Source organism: Macaca nemestrina, chromosome 3 (genome assembly GCF_043159975.1).
Source record: "Macaca nemestrina isolate mMacNem1 chromosome 3, mMacNem.hap1, whole genome shotgun sequence".
NCBI classification, from domain to species: Eukaryota; Metazoa; Chordata; class Mammalia; order Primates; family Cercopithecidae; genus Macaca; species Macaca nemestrina.
In genome coordinates this window covers 71011348-71032245 of record NC_092127.1, presented here as the reverse complement: position 1 = coordinate 71032245, position 20898 = coordinate 71011348, and the positions used below count along the sequence as shown (strand labels likewise).

Sequence of the window (20898 nt, the reverse complement as noted above, 5' to 3'; positions counted from 1 at the left end):
AGGTTTTGGATTTCTTCATGGTTCAGTTTTGGTAGGTTGTATATGCCAAGGAATTTATTCATTTCCTGTAAATTTTCCAGTTTATTGGCATATAGTTGCTCATAGTAGCCACTACTGACCCTTTGAATTTCTGCAATATCAGTTGTAGTGTTTCCTTTTTCATATCTGATTTTATTTATTTGGGTCCTCACTCTTTTTTTAATTCGTTAATCTGGCTAATGGTGTGCTGATTTTGTTTATCTTAGAAAAATCCTTTTTGTTTCATTGACTTTTTTGTATTGTTTTCTTCATTTCAATTTCATTTATTTCTGCTTTGATCTTTATTATTTCTTTTCTCCTATTATTTTTGGGTTCAGTTTGCACTTGCTTTTCTAATTCTTTAAGATGCATTGTTAGGTTATTTATTTGAAGGTTTTTTTTTTCTTTTTTGATGTAGGCACTTACAGCTGTAAACTTTCCTCTTAGTACTGCTTTTGCTGTATCCTATAGGTTTTGGTATGTTGTGTTTCCATTATCATTTCTTTTCCAAAACATTTTTCAATTTTCATGTTAACTTTTTTGATTGACCCCACTGATCATTCAAGAGCATATTGTTTAATTTCCATTGAGTTTGTATAGTTTCCAAAATTCCTCTTGTTGAGTTCTAGTTTTATTCCATTGTTGTCAGAGAAGATGCTTGATGTTGTTTGGATTTTTGTAAATGTGTTAAGACTTGTTTTATAACCTAACTTATGGTCTATCCTTGAAAATGATCCATGTGCTGAGACAAAGAATGCGTATTCTGTAGCCTTTGGTTGAAATGTTCTATAAATATATATTAGATTCATTTGTTGTATAGTGCTACTCTCATGATAACCTCAAATCAAAAAACACAACAGAAACAAGCAAGAAGTTAAAGCACAAGAGAAAATTATCTTCACTAAAAGGAAGACAGGAAGGAAGAAGAGAGTGAAAACCCCCAAACAACCATAAAACAAATAACAAAATGGCAACATTTTTGTTGAGTTTCTGTCTGGGACATCTGTCCAATATTGAAAGTGGAGTGTTGAAATCTCCAACTATTACTGTATTGGGGTCTATATCTCTCTTTAGCACTAATAATATTTTCTTTATATAGCTGTGTGCTCCAGAGTGGGGTGCACATATATTTAAAATTGTTATATACTATTACTGAGTTGACTCCTTTATCATTATATAGTGACCTTCTTCGTCTCTTATCACAGTAATTGTTTTCAAGTCTATTTTGTCTGATATAAGTATAACTACTCCTGTTCATTTTTTATTTCAATTGGCATGGAATACCTTTTTGCATCCCTTTATTTTCAGTCTATGTTTATCTTTATAGGTGAAGTGTGTTTCCTGTGGGCAACAGATCATAGAGTCTTGTATTTTCATCCATCTGGCCACTCTGTGTCTTTTGATCAGAGAGTTTAGTTCACTTATATTTAATGTTATGATTTACTTGTAGAAACTTACTCCTGCCATTTTGTTATTTGTTTTATGGTTGTTTGGGGGTTTTCGCTCTCTTCTTTTCTTCCTTCCTGTCTTCCTTTTAGTGAAGATAATTTTCTCTTGTGCTTTAACTTCGTGCTTGTTTCTGTTGTGTTTTTTGATTTGAGGTTATCATGAGAGTAGCAAATACTGTCTTGTAACTCATTATTTTAAACTGACGACAACTTAACACTGATTGCATAAACAAACTCCACAGAAAGACAACACTATACTTTAACTTTATCACCTCACTTTTTAATTTTTTGTTGTTCCTTATGTCTTGTTTTACTGTTTATATCTTGAAAGGTTTTTGTAGTACTACTTTTGATTGGTTCATCATTTAGTCTTTCTACTTAAGAGTAATTTACACATCACCATTACAGTCTTATAGTCTGTTTCTCTGTGTGCCTACTATTACCAGTGTGTATTTTTACCTTTAGATGATTTCTTCTTGCTCATTAATATCCTTTTCTTTCAGATTGAAAAACTTCCTTCAGCATTTATTGTAAGACACGTCTGGTGTTGATGAAGTTCCTCAGCTTTTGTTTGTCTGGGAAAGTCTTTATTTCTCCTTCATGCTTGAAGAATATTTCCACCAGATATACTACTCTAGCATAAAAGTTCTTTTCCTTCAGCACTTTAAATATGTCTTGCCACCCTCCCCTGGCCTGTCAGGCTTCCAATGAAAAGTCTGTTGCCAGATGTATTGGAGTTCCATTGAATGTTATTTGTTACTTTTTTCTTGCTGCATTTAGGATACTGTCTTTGTCCTTGACTCTTGGGAGTTTGATTATTAGATGCCTTGAGGTAGTCTTCTTTCAGTTAATCTGCTTGGTGCTCCATAACCTTCTTGTACTTGAATGTTGATCTCTTTCTCCAGGTTTGAGAGGTTTTTCTGTTATTATTCGTTTTGAACAAACTTTTTACCCTTAGCTGTTTTTCTACCTCTTATTTAAAACCAATATCTCTGAGATTTGCCCTTTGGAGGCTATTTTCTAGATCTTATAGGTGTGCTATGTTATTTTTGTTTTGTTTTGTTTTTCTTTTGTCTCTTCTGATTGTGTATTTTCAAATAGGCTGTCTTCAAGCTCACTGATTCTTTCTTCTGCTTGATCAATTCTGCTATTAAGTGACTGATGCATTCTTCAGTATGTCAATTGCATTTTTCAACTCTAGAATTTCTGCTTGATTCTTTCTCATTATTTCAATGTCTTTGTAAAATTAATCTGATAGAATTCGGAATTCCTTATCTGTGTTAATCTTGAATTTCTTTGAGTTTCCTCAAAATGGCCATTTTGAGTTCTCTGTCTGAAAGGTCACACATCCTTATTTCTCTAGGATTGGTCCCTGGTGCCTTATTTAGTTCATTTGGTGAGGTCATTTTCCTAGATCATCTTGATGCTTGTAGATGTTCATCTGTGTCTGCGCATAGAACAGTTAGATATTTATTACAGCCTTTGCAGTCTAGGCTTGTTTATGCTGGTCCTTGAGAAGGCTTTTCCGATATTTGAAGGTGCTTGGTTCTCAAGCCCAATATCACTGTGGTTCTTGCAGACTCATAAAGGTACCATCTTGGTGGTCTTGGAGAAGATCTAGAAGAAGTCTCTGGATTAATAGGCAGAGATTCTTGTTCATTTCCCTTAGTTTCTCCCAAACAAACAGAGTCTCTTTCTCTGTGCTGAGCTGCCTGGACCTGGGATTATGATGATTCAAACACCCCTATGGCCACTATAACTGGGACTGTACTGGGTCAGGCCTAAAGACTCAGTCAGCACAACACTGAGTCTTGTCCAAGGCCCACTATAACCACTACCTGGCTACCACCTATGTTCACTCACAGCCCTAGGCCACTACAATCAGAAGGTGGCAAAGCCAGCCAGGTTTGTGCCCTTCCCTTCAGAGTAGCAAGTTCCTCCAGGCCCCAGGCAGGTCCAGATATGCTGTCTGGGAGCCAAGAATTAGAGTGAAAAATAGGAATTTGCCTGATGCTCTGTTCTACTGTGGCTAAGCTGGTACTAAAACCATACTACAAAGTACTTCCTGCTCTTCCTTCTCCTTTCCACAGGGAGAAGAGCCTCTCCCTCTGAGCACCACCACCAGCAGCCCTTGGCAGGGTTCTGCCAGGCCACTGGCAATGTTCACTTAAGACCAAGGGTTCTTCTGTCAGCTTGTGGTGAATGCTTCCAGGCCAGGGATTCACCCTCTGCACAGTGGGTTCCCCTCTGACCAAGAGAAGTTCCAGAAATGCTGTTCAAGAGCCTAGGCCTGGACTTAAAGATCCCAAGGGCCTGCTTTTTGCTCTACCCCACTGTGACCAAGCTGGTATATAAGGTGCAAGACAGAGTCCCCTTTACTTTTCCCTGTGCTTTTCTCAAACAGGAGTCTTTCACCATAGTCACCACTGCTGGAAACATGCTGGGTCACACATGTAGTAAGCACGTCCCAAGTGCCCAAGGCTCACAGCATGCTCCCTGGCTATCACTGATGGTTATTCAGGGCCCAAGAGCACTTTAATCAGCAGGTGATGAATCTTTCCAAGACTGGATCTTTCTCTTTAAGACAATGGGTTCCCTTTTGTCCCAGAGTGTGTCAAGAAATGTTCTCCAGGAGCTAGTGCCTAGAATGGGGGCCTCATGACTCTGCCTGGTGCCCTGTCCTACTATGGCTGAGCCGGTATCCAAGATGCAACACAATGTCCTCTTTACTCTTTACTCTCCTCCCTTTAAACAGAAGGAAAGAGACACTTTCACTGCTGTGAGTTGCACTTCCTGGGATTAGGGAAGGAGTGGTGCAAGCAATCCTTTAGCTGCTCTGGCTAGTGTCTCCCTAGGTCACATGCCACACTAGTGTACTGGTTCTAATCCCAACCCAGCTCTAGGAGTTGCCTAGGAATTGCAGTCCTTGTGTGCTAGACTGTCTTTCAAGTTTACCAAGGACCTTAGAGCATGTTGGCCCATGGTGGCGAGACTTAACAAGAAACTCGAGCACTAACTGATAACATGCATGACTTCCCTTGGCTAAGTCTAGTTCAAATGCTCCCTCAATATGTGAGCAAAGGCTGAGCCCAGCATGGATTTGCTCTCTGCTATGACAGGGTAGCACTGAGTTCAATATAAAGTCCCCCAGTCACTGTGCTCTCCCTCCCCCACATACACAGACCCTCTGCACTGCATGGCCACTGCCAGGAGTTAGGGGAAAGGTGGCATTGGTGATTCAAGATTGTCTCTCCAACCCTCCTCAACGCCATTTTCATTAACTTTTATGAAGATAAAATGAAGTACTGTGATTGCTTACCTGATTTTTTGTTTTTCTGATGGTACTTTTCTGTATGCAGATAGTTGTTAAAATTTGGTCTTCCTGCAGGGGGTACAAATGGTGTAGACTTCTATTCTGCCATTTTGCTTTGCCCTCATAATTTTTAACTACAGTCTCAAAAATGCTTTCAAGTATTATTTACATAGATATTAAAATTTCCCTGTGAGTTACCATATGTTTATTCTTTAGACGAATAGGCAGTGTAATGAAGATAATTGAGAAAGTGAAAACTGGAATAGAAGGAGGTAGTCAGAATCAGATCATGTAACTTTTTCACTAGTATTTGTTGAGCACTTGCTGTTGGCAAGACACTGAGCATATCGCAGTGGATAAAATGGAACCTAATTTCATGAAGCTTATTGTTTAATGAAAAAGAGAAATATTACATAAATGTCTTTTCTATGCAAAAAAATACATGCTTACAAACTGTGCTGTGTACTATGAAAAAATGAGGAAAGCTACTAAGAGAAGTCTTAATGTCGACTTCATTTAGATTGGGACTTGTCAGTGAAGTCTTCTCCGAAGATATGACAGAATAAATTATCTTCAGATTTATCCAGGTGAAGATTTGGAGTAGAAACATTTCAGGGGGAGAAACCATATATAGGAAGATACGGAGGTAGAAAAGTGCTTGGTGAGTTTCAGGGAAAGGTTCATGTGACCAAAATTCAGTGAAGGATTGAGGGTGGTGTAAGATGAAGCTAGACAAAGAAGCAAGGATCATATGCAGTGCTTGTGATCATGCTAAGAATTTTGTAATTTAAGTGCAAAGGGAAATCAGGGAAGGATTTTGAGTAGATAGTCACAAAATCATATTTGTATCTTTTAAATATTACTTTGCAGGAAATGTGTTGGAAGGAAGCAAGAGAGGGAATGGGATTCTATGCCAAAAGGCAACGGGATAAGATGGTAGATTCGACTAGGGTGATGATAATGATAGAATTGAAGAAAAGTAGCTAAATTTAAGATATATACAAGAGATAGTACTGATAGGACATGGCAGTGGACTAGATTTGGAAAAGAGGAAACAGGAGTTGTCAAAACTATCTTTCAACACAGCAACTTGTTTGTTGATGGTTGATGGTGTCATTTAATGACATGGAGAAACCCTGGAGAAAGAGAGTATCTGGTAGGGCTGAGATGTGGAAATCATGAGTTCAACTATTGAGACTATTAATTCCACTTGTGTTCCAAATATTTCATTTACATTTTGTAGTTACATAGCCACATTCCTCAGTGTTTTTGAACCATGTCCTCCACTAGAAAACTCTTAACATAGATTCCAGAGTTCCTGGATCTAAGATGCTACTTTCAATCCAGGATCAATGAAAAGACTAATTAGAATTAACTCTTAAGGTAGACTTTTTGCTGCAGATTAAACAACAATATGTGCTTAATCACAAATTGAACAATCCGGAGGACAGTAATCAGCCAAAAACTTAGCATGATGGCTAAAGCTTTTAAAACATGATAGTCTGCCTTCCAGATCACACTACCTGCAATCTTAGCCTAAACTTTTCTATACAATAACATTTCAGGTGTTCTCTCTGGTGATGAATGCAAATTTGGAAGCAAATTTATGTTGCCTTTTTCTAAAATGAATTTAAAAGTGGCCCCCTACTATCTGAATGACTCACGAGCTGGAAGCACTTGGCGGTGGCTGAGCATATTCGGAGGAATCAGAAGAGAAGCAAGCTTAGGAAAGGGTCGTGGGGTAGAAGTCAGAGTTCACCACAGAAGCCTCATGTGAAGAATCCCAAAATCTGCAGTGAAAGTAGAAAATACAGTCTGTCTCTTTTAGTGGAAAATAAGTGGCCTGGTAGTTTCATAATTTCCACATTATAGTTGAGTGGTAGGATCATAGCATCTAAAAACAATAGAGGCAGTGCAGTAATGACAACCATAATTTTAAAAATTCATTAAATGTGTATCATGTTTCCAGAACTATACTAACTGCCTTTCAGAATTACCTCTGAACCACTTTGAGTTAATGCCCTTACGACTAGCATTTTAGAGAACAGGAAACAGGGCTTAGAGCTCATAGGTTGTTTGCCAAAGGCCACGCAGTTGGTAAATGAGAGCACGAACAGCCAGCTATGTCTGATTCCAGAAGCGATGTTTTCTGCTACTATGCCACACTGCACCAGCACACAAATAAAAGATGAAACTAAAAAGCCCCATTTAGTTGGGTGTGCTGGTGTTCACTTGTAGTCCTAACTATCATAGGAGGATTGCTTGAGCCCAGGAGGTCGAGGCTACAGTAAGCTATGATCACCACCACTGTACACCAGCCTGGGAAACAGGGTGAGATCCTGTCTCAATAAATTAATTAATTAATTAAAAATCACAGTAGTTCTTTAGTGTTAAAGCTAGGGAAAAAAAGTAAAAACTGTATATACATTGGTTGCCAAATATTTTTAAATCCAAAATAAGGGAAATGTCTCTGCTATGCTGGGCCATCCTTTCATGCCATGTGGGTCCTTAAGACACAGCTGACTACTCGCAGGTGTTGAAAACTACCTTGAGCTTTTGAACAGCATAATTTCTTACAAATTTGCATATACTGGAATTTTATAACATAGCTCCTGTCATTGTGAATTTATTCCTTGGTTCTTCCTAAACTCTTCGAAAAGTTGTTAACCTCCTCAGCACCACACAGCATTTCCATATAACAAACCTGCACATGCACCCCCTGTATCTAAAAGTTGAAATTTAAAATAAAAGAATAGTGTTTAACAACCACTACAGAAATAATAAAGTTACTTCAGCACATTTTTAAAGTTGTTAACCTATCATTCATTTTTTAATGTTTATGGTATAATTTCATTTTTCTTCATCTGGTCCTTATCACCATACCCCTAGCCTTCAACCACTTTAGTTGAGCACAAATTATGTGTTGATAAGGGATGTCTAGTGGGAAAAAATTACTTTGAGTTTTTAAAAACCAGTAAGAAAAAAGCAATGAAATATTTCAATTCAATTTTTAGTGGAGTTCTAAATATGATGGTTATGTAGTTATGGTAATTTCTGCAAATGATGCAAATAAAATGAAGAATATGAAACTTTCCCTCCCACCCTTCAGAAACACAGGAATGGTCCACTCAACCTCCAATACCACCCATCCTCTTTCTCACAGCAGTAAGCTAGTGGCTCCCGTTTTTGGCATCTTCAACTACTGCTGACTGAACTGAGTTTTGAACAATAAACAGAGTTTACAAGATAAGAAAAGGGCATTCCAGTTGAGGAAGACGGTCTGTATAGTATGCAGCAGTGATATGTAGGAAATCATCAGAAATTGGGGTGATGAGTGCTGATAGGAGATGAGGCTATATAGGTAGGTTGGGACCAAATTTTGAGGGCCTTTTATGCCATATGAAGGAATTTGAACAAGTGTTTAGGTAATGGCAAACCATTGGCAAGCTGTTTTCCTTCTGCATTCAGGCACTGCATATACTTTCTTCCCCTCCTGTTATTGTTTAGGTTTAAAAACAAAGCTAACCATATCTCTAACTTTTTCCATATCAGTTGGCTGCATATTTCTGCAATTTAAACCATTTAGCAGCCTGATACTATGATTCTGTGTATGTGAAATTGTTATTTGTCATGAAGACAGTCATTAATTTAAAAAAAACCATTTGAGTGGAATTTTTGAAGATTTTTTCCAAGTAATTGAAAAATATAAACAGAAAAATAAAAAATAATTTTGGAGGAAAAAAACACCTGTCAACTATTGAAGCCATGGGTGTTCTATTTGTAAAGGACACGTTTCATTTTGTGTTCCTGTGTAATTTTCCGCTATGCCTTTTTTTTAACTGGAGTCGTTTTATGTGCAAGAGCTTGACTTCAGATCAACTAAGTTCCCAGAATATCTGGCTGTTTGAGTACCTTCAGCTTTCACTGTAAGGACTTCTACTTCAAAAAAAATATTACTCTGTTGAATTTTACATTATCCAGTCAAAAGAGTGTGCTTCTCTGAAGGCAGGGAACATTGTTACTACTGGCCCACATGCTGAGGGGACAACAGAAATGTGGCAAACTTGGTAAAAACGGTACAGACAAAATAAAATCTTATCAGCAGCCTAATGAACTTGGAATGTGTTCTGTTCCTGTAATAAATATTGGTTGTATTATGTGGGAAGTGCTTAGTTTTGTTTGCAATAAGTGTCTAACATTTAACTTGTTGACGTTATGGGCAATAGGAAAACAGGTGGCTGTGACAAGGATGCGCAAAATGGAGGCTCTTTCAAATTATTCATTAAAATCACTAGTTCTGTCTCACCACCCCTCTGGTGAAATGGCTAACAGGCTTCATGACGTCTAGCAGTGTTAATACTTACCACTTTAATTTTACCACACAATTAAGTAATGATGCATTTAAACATATATATTTATAGTACATTTGAAAATCTTAGTGTAAAAATAGGATCAAGATAAATCTTTACATGCTCTAATTAACATTTGCTTGGTCTTAGGAGCACGGCATTCCGACGGACATGGGCTACGCTGTGGCCCCTCACCATTCAGGCGTCTACCCTGTACATGTTCAACTTTACGAGGCCTGGAAGAAGGTCTGGAACATTAAAATCACCAGCACTGAAGAATATCCACATCTGAAACCAGCTAGATACCGGAGGGGTTTTATCCACAAAAACATCATGGTGAGCTTCCTCCGGTATGCATAGGGTACAACTAATTCTGCCAGATTTACATTCCTCACTTGAAGAAAGAAAAAAACAAATGCTAGAAGCATAAATGTAGGAAAATCTCCAGGCTGCAGGAAGCATATTTGTCATATCTAAGCAGAAGATGTTTTAATTAAAATCACTTCTTTTCAATTCTTCAAATATAACTGAAAAAGGTTTCGTTACTGTCATTGCCACTGGTAAGCAGGCACTGATGTTAAAATACTAAAAAAAAATTACATTTAACTTGCAGATAATTTTTAGTAGACATCACTTCTTCAAAATGTTATTCAGTATGAAAAACTAACACCAACTCTGTCTATATTAACCATGCTGCTCTTTGACAAGCCAGTCAAACTGTGTTCTTCTATTTACCATGCCAGGCTAAAAAAAGAACTCAACCATTTGCAGCCAGAAGCCACATGTGAAGCCCTGCATAATCATTAACATATAATAATGCAGAGTAAAAATGACAGGTGATGTTAATTAAATCATTTGCATACATCATCTAATTCTATCCTGGGCTTCTCTGTTTTGTTTTTTACAATTTCAGTAAATGTATATTGTCAAAATATGCTACTACCTCCAAAAGTAAGTAATGAAATCCTAATTTCTTCCCAAATCAGAGAACCCTAAGAAAGTCCTGGTAAAGCTAGGAATGGGCCTCCTAATTTAGAATCACACACTGGGAAGAAACACCACAGAAGAACACTATGTGATGAGCCACCGCAACACTCTGTTGAACTGATATGTCTGAAGAGATGTCTACCCTCTAGAATTAGGTTATAACTGACTTCTTTTCAGACAGTTTTTCAATGTCTGCAAAAATTACAGAATGGATAGACATATAGCTTAGATCATCTCCCATCTTGACTTTTCCCTCAATAAAAAACTGTTGTAAATGTTGGACGGGGACATAATGGCCACATTTTATCCCAATCTGCCCTTCCTCTGTACTGAAAATGAACTTACTGTGGCTCAAGCTGCCAGAATTCTGACCAGAGGGAGTTTAGAAGACCTGGGTTATATTTTTTCATTTCTCCTGAAAACACATTTTATCTATATTATAAATGCATGAATCCTGAGGTAATCAAGGCTCTAACAGCTTTCCTGTTTTGATGGAACTGTCCCTGTGGGTCTGCTTTTGCAGCAATCTGTGGAAACCTTCTATATTTGGCTTGTGGGCTCTTGGATGAGAGTTTCCAAGTGGGAAATGTTCAGCAGACAGTTGATTACACAATAAGCGAGAGAAAACAGGGCTAGGAGCCCATTCAAATAGAGAAGCAAGTAGAGACCAAAGGAGCCAATATGCCCTCCTAGGGAGAGAATGCATCTAGAAATAGGAAACTGAGGAGTGAACTTTAGATCACATTCTTATTTTGTTGTATGAGAGCAGTTTTTTTCTGATGATCCATTCCCAAATCCAACTGAAAAGGACTCATTAATCTTCCCTTCAAACTAGCTATTGATTGTGCTATTATCCTTAATTCAATTCTGTAATTCAAACATCATTCTCTCCCCCCACCACCACTTCCAATCAGTGTCTATATTTCATCAATAATTCCTTTATATCTTTTTTATTTCCTTTCCCACTGCCACCATCTTAATTTACTTCCTTGACTTTCATGTGTTAACTCTGGTGCTGCTTCCTACTTTATCTATTCACAGGTTCCTTCCACCACCTCACTGCAGTCTATCCCATAGACAGTGCCAACCTTTTAATCTTTCTAAAATGCTGCCTTCATCCTGGCCTTCCTAACCTTGATTAGTTCCAGTTGCTTCCATATCCCCTAATGTGCCCTTCAGGTACCTGAAAACCATCTGGACTGTCTACCTTTCTATTTCCTATTTCCCTGTAGCTGAAACACACTCACTCCAACCAAACTCCATAATAGTATTGCTATTACCATGCCTGTGTCATTCTTTCCACCTTGAGAGACTTTCTGGCCACTGTCTACCTATTTCTATTCCCTTTATTCTTCAATATCAAGTCCCATATCTTAAATAATTGAAAACAAAGCACCTTAGTATATAGCAACTCAATACCTAACTCATACCTACAGGGATCTTATTCTCCTCTGAATTCCTACAACACATCATTTTTTCATCAGGAACGTAAACACCAATTACACTTTAAGGTGTTTGAGCCCTAACCAAAGTCTCTGGACCCCTAGTTTTATTGCATTTTCAACTGAGTCATTTTCCTTCAGTCAAGACTTGATGGAAACCAGCACTCTATACTCTAATCCCTGGTTGTTGAATATGACTCTCTGGAAAGAACCAGTATATTAGTCCATTCTCACATTGCTTTGAGGAAATACCCAAGACTAGGTAATTTATAAAGGAAAGAGGTTTAATGGACTCACAGTTCAGTATGGCTGGGGAGACCTCAGGAAACTTACAATCATGGCGGAAGGCAAGGGGGAAGCAAAGCACCTTCTTCACAAGGCAGCAGGAAGGAGAAGTGCAGAGCAAATGGGGAAGAGCCCCTTATAAAATCATCAGGTCTCGTGAGAACTCACTCGCTATCACAAGAACAGCACGTGGGAAATTGTCCCCATAATTCATTTACCTCCACCTGGTCTCTCCCTTGACATATGAGTATTATGGGGATTACAATTTAAGATGAGATTTGGGTGAGGACACAAACCCTAACCATATCAGCCAGAGACCTCTAAGAAATTAGACTACACATTCTGTCTACTTACTGATTTTAATGGAAATGCCCATTGGTAGAGACTATCATTAATCTTGCTGTAAACCCGCTAAGTGGTCTTTATTGATATCTCCCCAGAAGTATTTGTTGGCAGTTGCTCCTGATTGAGCCATAGGTACAGGATATTGGCTTCAGTTCCCATTGGCCAAGATTCTTGTTGATCATGGCTTTCATAATGAACTCCCAGTTATTTTCAGCAGCAATAAGGTTCCCAGGGGTTCATCGGCATCTCAAAGTTTGATTTTGATACTGTTACATTCCCAGAACCAATTCTAGGGGGCAGCCCACAGCAGAATGCCTAAAAATGTTTCTCATCCTTTCTGTAGCATAAGAAAGCTGTTTCAAGGAACATGCTCATCATTCGGTGCCACTGCATTTATGGAGCAAGGCAGTGGAATATGACCCTTACCACACTCCTGATTATCTCCTTAGCCTCCTGTGGTGGTCCACTGACTCCCCTAGGGCTCTCTATGGGGTTCATACCTTCAGCAGGAGTAGTGCTCCTGCAGTTGCAGGGTAAAGCCTGCCACTTCCTCTTCACTGCATTGAAATTCAAGTAATTTGAGAAACAGACAAAATTCAAACATCTTTTTGCTTCTCTCTTCATTTTGCATAGAATCAGCTAGGCAATCAAGTCCCAAAGATGGCTCTGTATATATCCTATAATTTTCCAAGCAAAATACTCAAACTGAACCCTAGAAGTGATTCAGTCATAGTCATACACTTTTAAAATGTTAAATGGCATTTAACACATGTGAGCATTTTATTATTTAGCTTTTGGGTCTTTCTCATTACCCCGATAATAGCTTAAATCCTTCAAGAGTAGAAAATATATATCTTTCTGCTCTCTCACATGGACTGGCACGGAACTAGCATATGGATCTAGCATTCTAGCATAAAACTAACTCCATGCAACATATTAACATAGAGTCCATAGCTAGTTCCACCAGCACTTAACTAACTCTATTCTGTGGGCTAGCAGAGAGTTTGGAATAAATATTTGTAAAATAAATGAATAAATGCTATATAAAGCATTTATTTATTCCGAATGCTTTCCAAATTCAAAATTTCATTTTTAATTTCCAAATATTACATTTATAATAGTTGTTAGGAAATAAATGTAATTCTGTTAGAATGCATTTGCCTTTAGTTGTTTTTTGTTATTGTTTTTGTATATAGATAGGATAATGAGGATGCATAATGCTTTTAAACATAGACATCATCAGAGCTAATATTTTGTGCTTAAACAGAAGTTTTGTAACTATTTTATTAAGATAAAATAGCTTCTAAGGATATAACTTCTACCAACTTACCAACATAAATAGGATATATAGAGTTTTGATTTATGCAGATATACTGATTGAGCTGTCTGTCCAAGGACTAGATTATACAATAGATTGTATTATATAACCAGTATTATATAATACTGTCCAAGGGCTAGATGAAAATTTATTTTAATACACATTCAAACTAAAATAAATAAATAAATAAATAAATAAATAAATAAATAAATAAAACTAGTATATTTCTACAGGGTTGAAAAACATGTGAGGTCCTGGACAGGTAGTATTTTGAAAGCACTTACTGAACCAAATGTGCTTTAAGAGTAAAGACATAAAACATGAAGATTGATTTACTTAGGACAATAAGCAGAAGATCTGCCCCTATATGATTGTGTAACATTTGTAGCTCTCTGAAGTATACTCGTTAATGTTCTGCTACTTCAAATGTGTAGTGACAAACATAGGTCACCATGAAGTCATTGTAACATATTCTGCTTAAGGCTTTACCATCTTGCACAACTTTAATTCACACCTTTTATAATTGCAAAAGGCTGTAAAAATTTGAAAAATCTTATCACAAATGTATATAATTGAAGCAGATAATATATATACAAAGGATGAAGAGAAGATCTTTTACTAAATGACCTTTTATCATTTTGTTGCTACACTTTCTAAAAGTAACAAGCCAAGTGGATAATCTCTTTCTTACTGTAGGAACTGGCAGGCTTCACACTTAGAATCTGAGGTAATTACTATAGCCTGCAGTAGTCCTTTCAGACGAGAACAGATACTGTGATTTGTGTCGCAAATATTCGTTCTAATTTAAAATGTCATTCTGTAAGGAGCACATTGAGTTGATAATTGACTTCATTTTCTAATGCATGGCAGAATTTGGCAGAAACTATTTTCTTAAAATTCTTGCCTATTAGGATTACAGTATAGCGCGACAATCCAATACTTCTTTAAAGTCTCATTTTTACTTCTTTTTTTTAATCTCTTAAGATGCTAGAACCTACTAGGCCTCATAATAGAAGTACTCACTTTGATATTTAAAACAGACAAGTAGCTAAAATAACACAACACCCATTTTAGTTTTAAAATATTTCTTCAACTTTCTTCACTATTCCTTCCATATTAGCATCACCTTCTCTTGCCTAGAGTATGATAGATTGTCCAGGCACTAGTTAGACCTGAATAATTCACTAGCTTGTGCATCATCTTCCATGAGCAAAAAGCTAAGTTTCAACAAATTGATTGGGAAAAAAAGTTTTTCCTTACTTTTTTCATTTTTCCTTCAGGTTCTCCCAAGACAAACCTGTGGGCTTTTCACTCACACCATTTTCTACAAAGAATATCCAGGGGGTCCTAAAGAGCTGGATAAGAGTATCCAAGGAGGAGAACTTTTCTTCACTGTTGTCCTCAACCCTGTAAGTACTTTATTCTCCAAATAAATAGTGAAAAATAATAGGGCTGGCAAAAATCACCCTGGCAAAGAGGCTAGGGATTGGGTAGTCATCAGCCAAGCCAATATGAAGTTCTAGCTCTGAAACAGTAGTAAAAACAAAATGGAACCATATTTAGAAATGGGGACAAACCAATTCTACAAGTAGCAGTAACATGAGGAACTCATGGCAGAACCAGGGAAGTGCTCCAGAGGATCCTCCTCTGCATTGGAAAGTGATCAGAAGCTTTTATGGAGAATAAAATTTTTCACCTGTAAAACTCTCCTATTTCCACTGGGAACCAGTTTTTGTTGTTGTTGCTGTTGTTGTTGTTGTTGTTGTTATTTTCCATTTAGGCAACAGTTACCTCTATTTTTCTTTTTATTTTACTATTTAAAGTTAATGTAGAAGCAAAAGGGTAGAAGAATTGGGTAAGCAAATATAGTCGTATCTTCTGCTTCATGTTAGATCTCGTCGTGCTAGGTCCTATGCTGAAGCAGAGCAGGCCTATTTAATGGGCTACTCTTTTACTTCTTCATATTGTGTGTCAGCTCCACAGTAAACCATTTGCATATATTGCTGCTTGAGGCAAGTATTAGAAAGTTGTGTAGAGAAATAACAAATAGAAGTAAGCTGTATAAGGAAAAGAAGGGATTTTATTTCCCTTTTGAAAATCACTATCATAAAAAGTAAAGCTAAGTTTATTTATCAGAAGATGTATGGGTTTGCCCCTGGCATTGGTAATATTCAAGATAAAAAAAATTATTATTTCCAAATGTAAAAAAAATTATCAGTAAAAAAAGTTGGATACGATTGGGATAAATTGAATAAAATTTGCAAAACCACTCTCTTGACCTTAGTTTTATAGTCCCTGCAAATAAAATTGCAGATAGTGTTCACCATCTACTTGTATTCAAGATTTATTGTGTTTAATTCTGCTTGTATTCATCTACTATACTTACGTTTTAACTCCTAGAAAATGAGATAGAAGAAAGAGTAACTCATCTTTGGACAAACCCTGCTCGTGTATTCAAAAATGGGGATAGTTTGGAGGAGTGTGATATTTGGACTTTTGGAAGTTTATCAACCTTCAGATCCCAAAAATACAAATAACTCTGGTTTGAACATCCATAACTCCTCTAACTTACCTATTTTCACAAATGGAAGTATTTTGAGTCTCCTTATACAGCTTTCTTCTCTTTTTTCTCATTTCAACCAGTACAGTAATACATAGTCAAAGAGAGTTAAACCAATGCCTGGTTATGAACTGAAGAAGCAGTTAAAACACTCTTAAAATGCTAACATTTTCACCAATAATTTTAAGCACTTTAATCTATCACCTGTAAAATTCTGATGTTTCACATTTACTTTCATCATAGAGCAACAGGAGTATTAACAAATAATCATGAACTTCTTAAAAGTTCACCGTAGGATTTTATCTCCAATTTCTAAAGCAAATGAGTTTCGTTTAGCATGGAAGAAATTCAAAGTTAAATCATTCATGTACAATGGATTTATACTAAGAATTTCATCCATTTTGTGATAAGAAATATTACACTTTTTACTAATTTAAAAACCAAATTATTGTCTTTGTTTTTAAAAACCTTACAGTAAAGTTTATGTTAATCTTGGACATTAATTGGACTAACTGAGCAAATTCTTTAACAAACCTCCCTACTTTTCAGGCCTTTATCAATGATATTTGGCAATTTTATGTCTTGAGGAGGAGACTCATAGGAATAAAGGTGGCGGGTTGGGGGAGCCGCACAAAACTTGTTCTTTCCTGATTCAGAAAACTTTCAGTAGACAATTATTTTCAGAAAAAAGTCCCTAGACTCAAAATAAATGACAAATCTTGTCAGATGCCACAAGATAAACAAGGAATCCAAAGCTAACGTTATCTGGCACACCAACTCTAACACTGGAAGCAATTCTACTCACCTGGAGACAAGAGGTTAAGAAGCCCACATCTGGATTCAGCCCACGTCTAGCCAGAGGGAGAACTGCTATCATTAGTTAGTGATATCTGTCTTGGAGAACAGAGTAAGGAGTAGTGGCATGTTTCCCATGAATTCTCCATCTTGAAATTAAGTGCTTGGATAAAGTTTATATTGAAACTAAGGAAGATCCAGATGCAGTAAGGCATGCCAGTAATTTAGCAAATGACATTTTTTATTAGGCCAGGATGAAAATGAGAAAACCTTGATGGAATCAAAGTATACATTAGCTGCAGGAAATTTATGAATTTTAATTATAGTGGATTTGAAAGATAGCCATTGTAAGTTTATTACCCCAGGCCTCAATTAGAAGTGCCATTTTCTGCGAATGCCAAGTGAAGTTATCATTTACTACAAAAAGGTAGATGTGTATTGGACACATGGCACTTAAATACATTCACATACATTTGAGCTGAAAATGAAAATATAAACAGGACTTTAGTTAATGAGGGTTTAAAATTTTTACCATATGTCAACATAATATCAAGGTGCAATAAGTTACCAGTAATGGGGTGAGAAAGGGTTACAATAAGGTGCCCCTCAGAGTTAAACTGGAAAGATCACAGTAAAGGTAAAAAACTCTTAAACAGAATAACTCTCTGGCCTGAAATGTTCTAACATTACCAAAATATTTGTCACTGTGAAAGAAAGAAGTATCAATCAAGTGAATTTAACAAAATAGAGAATACAAAGACGAATGTTAGCACTGTCTAGGGGAGAGAAAACTTTGGTCATCTCTGAATAAGCCTTTCCAATGTCACAGGCCTGGACCCCTCTCACGTAGGTTGGATGCAGGGCTTTTGATTAATAGACTTTGAGGTTCAGATCCAGCTGGCGGAGGTGGACCTAGCAGGCTCCCCGAACCTGGAACCATTAAGATTTCAATTTTTCTAATTCTGCCTTTTCTGATTCTAAACCCAACTGATGACTTCCTCATTATGGTTTACTTTCCCATGTAGATCCTACTATAGGAAAAGAATATGTTAATCATAGGAAATTGTACTCTCCGGGACAATAATTCGCAATATAATTTTATAAGTTTTAATTGATCAATTCTTCCCATGTAACCGGACTACCTGGAAAGAGCCCTCTAATTGTATAGAAAGTAATTGTAGAGTATTTCAGTTCCTCTCTAATTTACAGTTACCCATTTTAAACTAATAGATGGTATCCTGTTTTTATTTATTGGTTTCGTGAGCTTTTGCTAATTTGATTCTGTCCCAGAAAAAAAAACTGACTCTCTCTACAAGTGTGCTGAATCAGGTTTTGGAGCCCATCAGTCAGAAACAGACCTCAAAGTGTTTGTTGATTCACGATGGTAATGAGAGTTACCTCATGATGTACCACGGGAGAGAGCCATTGGAAGTACCCCACAGTCACTGCTAGCAACACACAGGCATGAGATTTCTACACAAACATGTAATATACCCAGATACAAACATTCTTGATCAATTTACAATTATACAGAGTACTCATATATATTTTCAAAAATTGTGAGAGCCTATTTACTTTAGATACTTATATAAAATAATATGTAGAAGGGTACTAAGAACTAAAACTTATGAAGATAACAAAAAGCATTAACTGGCAATGACTGTATCTGCTCTCAACAAATTAAACTTTATATAATATATGACATACATACTTAGACAAAAGGAACTAGTAAGACTATAGTGTTCATTTTAACAAGTTTCCAGTTCCACCTATCTTAGGAAGATGCAGTAACAGTTAATTAATACGCTAATTGAAAAAGTTCTGGCTTAGACAGATTTGTACTTCTTGTAGGAGCCATATTATCATCTCAAATGCATTAAACAAAAATGTCACCTTTTTGCTTCAGTGTTCTTATTTCTAATCACAAGATGTGATGAGTCTTTGCTTATGCACTTGTTGAATAAATAGACTCCAGGTACTGAGTCATTAACAACTATAGATGTAGAACACTTTGCCTCCCTTCAACACACTTGATAATAAAGTCAGTGCTTACCTATTAATCCAAAAAAGCAACTGTGGATTGCCACAAGATTCATGCCGATGGGCCAGGCGCGGTGGCTCACGGCTGTAATCCCAGCACTTTGGGAAGCTGAGGTGGGCGGATCATGAGGTCAGGAGATCGAGACCATCCTGGTTGACACAGTGAAACCCCATCTCTACTAAAAATACAAAAAATTAGCCGGGCATAGTGGCGGGTGCCTGTAGTCCCAGCTACTCAGGAGGCTGAGGTAGGAGAATTGCTTGAACCCGGGAGGCAGAGGTTGCAGTGAGCCGAGATCGTGCCACTGCACTCCAGCCTGGGCAACAGAGCGAAACTCCGTCTCAAAAAAAAAAATAAATGCACTACGGTATTACATTTGTTTGGAATTCAGGTGAAACAAATCCCTGACTGTGTAACAATATTATGCCTCCTTCATCAAACCATTAACCATCCCACAGAAGCATTAGCTAACCCCTTTATGCACACATTTTATTAAATGCTTTTTGTCTCTGTTTCTCAATTTGATATAGCATACTTCTACCATACCCTACATACTCTCCTACCTGAATCCCTAGAAGTTAAATCTAAATTGTGTTTCTCTTATTATAAACATGGATGTGAATAGAGTGAATATCTTAAACTAGAATTAACACATAGATTGATTACAACTAAAATAAAAAAACAGAATTCACTCAGAAAAAAAGCGTTTATAAAAAGAAATTAACCCACATTGAAATTGAAAAAAAAAAATCACTGTAATTTGTATATGTGTATGTGCTTATCTATAAAATTCATCCGAAAGGAAATAACATTTTGTCCTAATGGGAAGTTTTATGTTTCTTTTTTTATTCACTAGTTCTGGAACACATTCTAATAACAGGAAACTCTTTACTGAAAAATAAATAAATGATAATAACGTTAGACACTAGAAAAGAAATTCCTGAACATGCCTAATAGTGAGTACTGCCTGAGATGCTTGAATTTTAAAAATCCAGACTTAATGCATCAGAATCTCCAGGGTTGAGCTGGGGATCTGCATACTCACCATGTGCTTTAGGTGAATCTTAGGATCAGGCAAATAGAGAAATATTGCCGAGGAAGAAAACAGAGAAGTGATTTTGGTAATCAAAGATTACCAAAAACTGTTATAGAAATTGTAGACCTAGAATCAAGGTATCAGAATGGAAACTGACTCCAAATCTGCAATAGAACTTTAAAAAACAGTAAGAATTAATGTTTTCCTAAGTGACCAGAGAACTCTACCTTAAACTGGATTTTGAAATAGTGTTTACTGCTGTTCATCCTAAAAACTCAGTGCAGGGGTCACCGTCCTCAGGAAACCTTTTCTACTCTGATTTAGAGGCCCCTCCTTGTGTTTCTATAGCATCCTTTGCAGACTCTTGCAAAGTACTTATTATCCTGCATCGTAATTGTGGGTTGTATTAGGCTGTACGCTTGTGGTCCTAGAGAATGTGTCTTTCATTTCCAAAACTATTCCAGTGTCTAAACATAATACCTTGTACCTAGTTTTTTATGTTAAGGAAGAGAAATTAACTTTTCTAATGACCTGATTTAAAAAGAAAAATGAATCTATTCAAAAAAGGAAATCTGAGTCCTATTAAGAAAATTCTCAAGTCAAAAGCATAAGGAAAATCTGTTTCCTGAATTCAGTGGGGCTGAATTATGTATTGTTGTGTACTGTTCTTTACACATGCATTTGTCTTCCTGTATAGAGACTCATTTGTGTTGAGTTCTTATAGTTTAAGGACTAGAGGCTCATTCAAGTTACCTCAGGTAATGGGACTCTAGGAAGTAATGTTACTTCAAGTAATGTGGAACTCCAGAAAGCTACACATTCGGGAATCATAGGACCTAGAGGGTGTTCTGAGTCCAAGGTAGCTGCAAGGTCCATAAAAATGAGAATTGCTTTAACACTTATGAGTTTTTTATTATTGAAATTTTTCATTTAATTTTTCTGGACCATGGTTGACAATGGG

General features: G+C 36.8%; 1 protein-coding gene across 4 annotated transcripts in view; it reads left to right on the top strand.

Annotated features, from left to right (window-relative positions):
• Nucleotides 1-20898, top strand: part of LOC105486196 (N-deacetylase and N-sulfotransferase 3) — a 217863-nt gene that overhangs the window by 92605 nt on the left and 104360 nt on the right. For all 4 annotated transcript variants that reach the window (XM_071093102.1, XM_071093101.1, XM_071093103.1 and 1 more), the window contains 2 exons: nucleotides 9279-9464; nucleotides 14786-14914. In XM_071093102.1, coding sequence (XP_070949203.1) covers nucleotides 9279-9464; nucleotides 14786-14914 — 315 coding nt within the window. The remainder of the gene's footprint in view (nucleotides 1-9278; nucleotides 9465-14785; nucleotides 14915-20898) is intronic.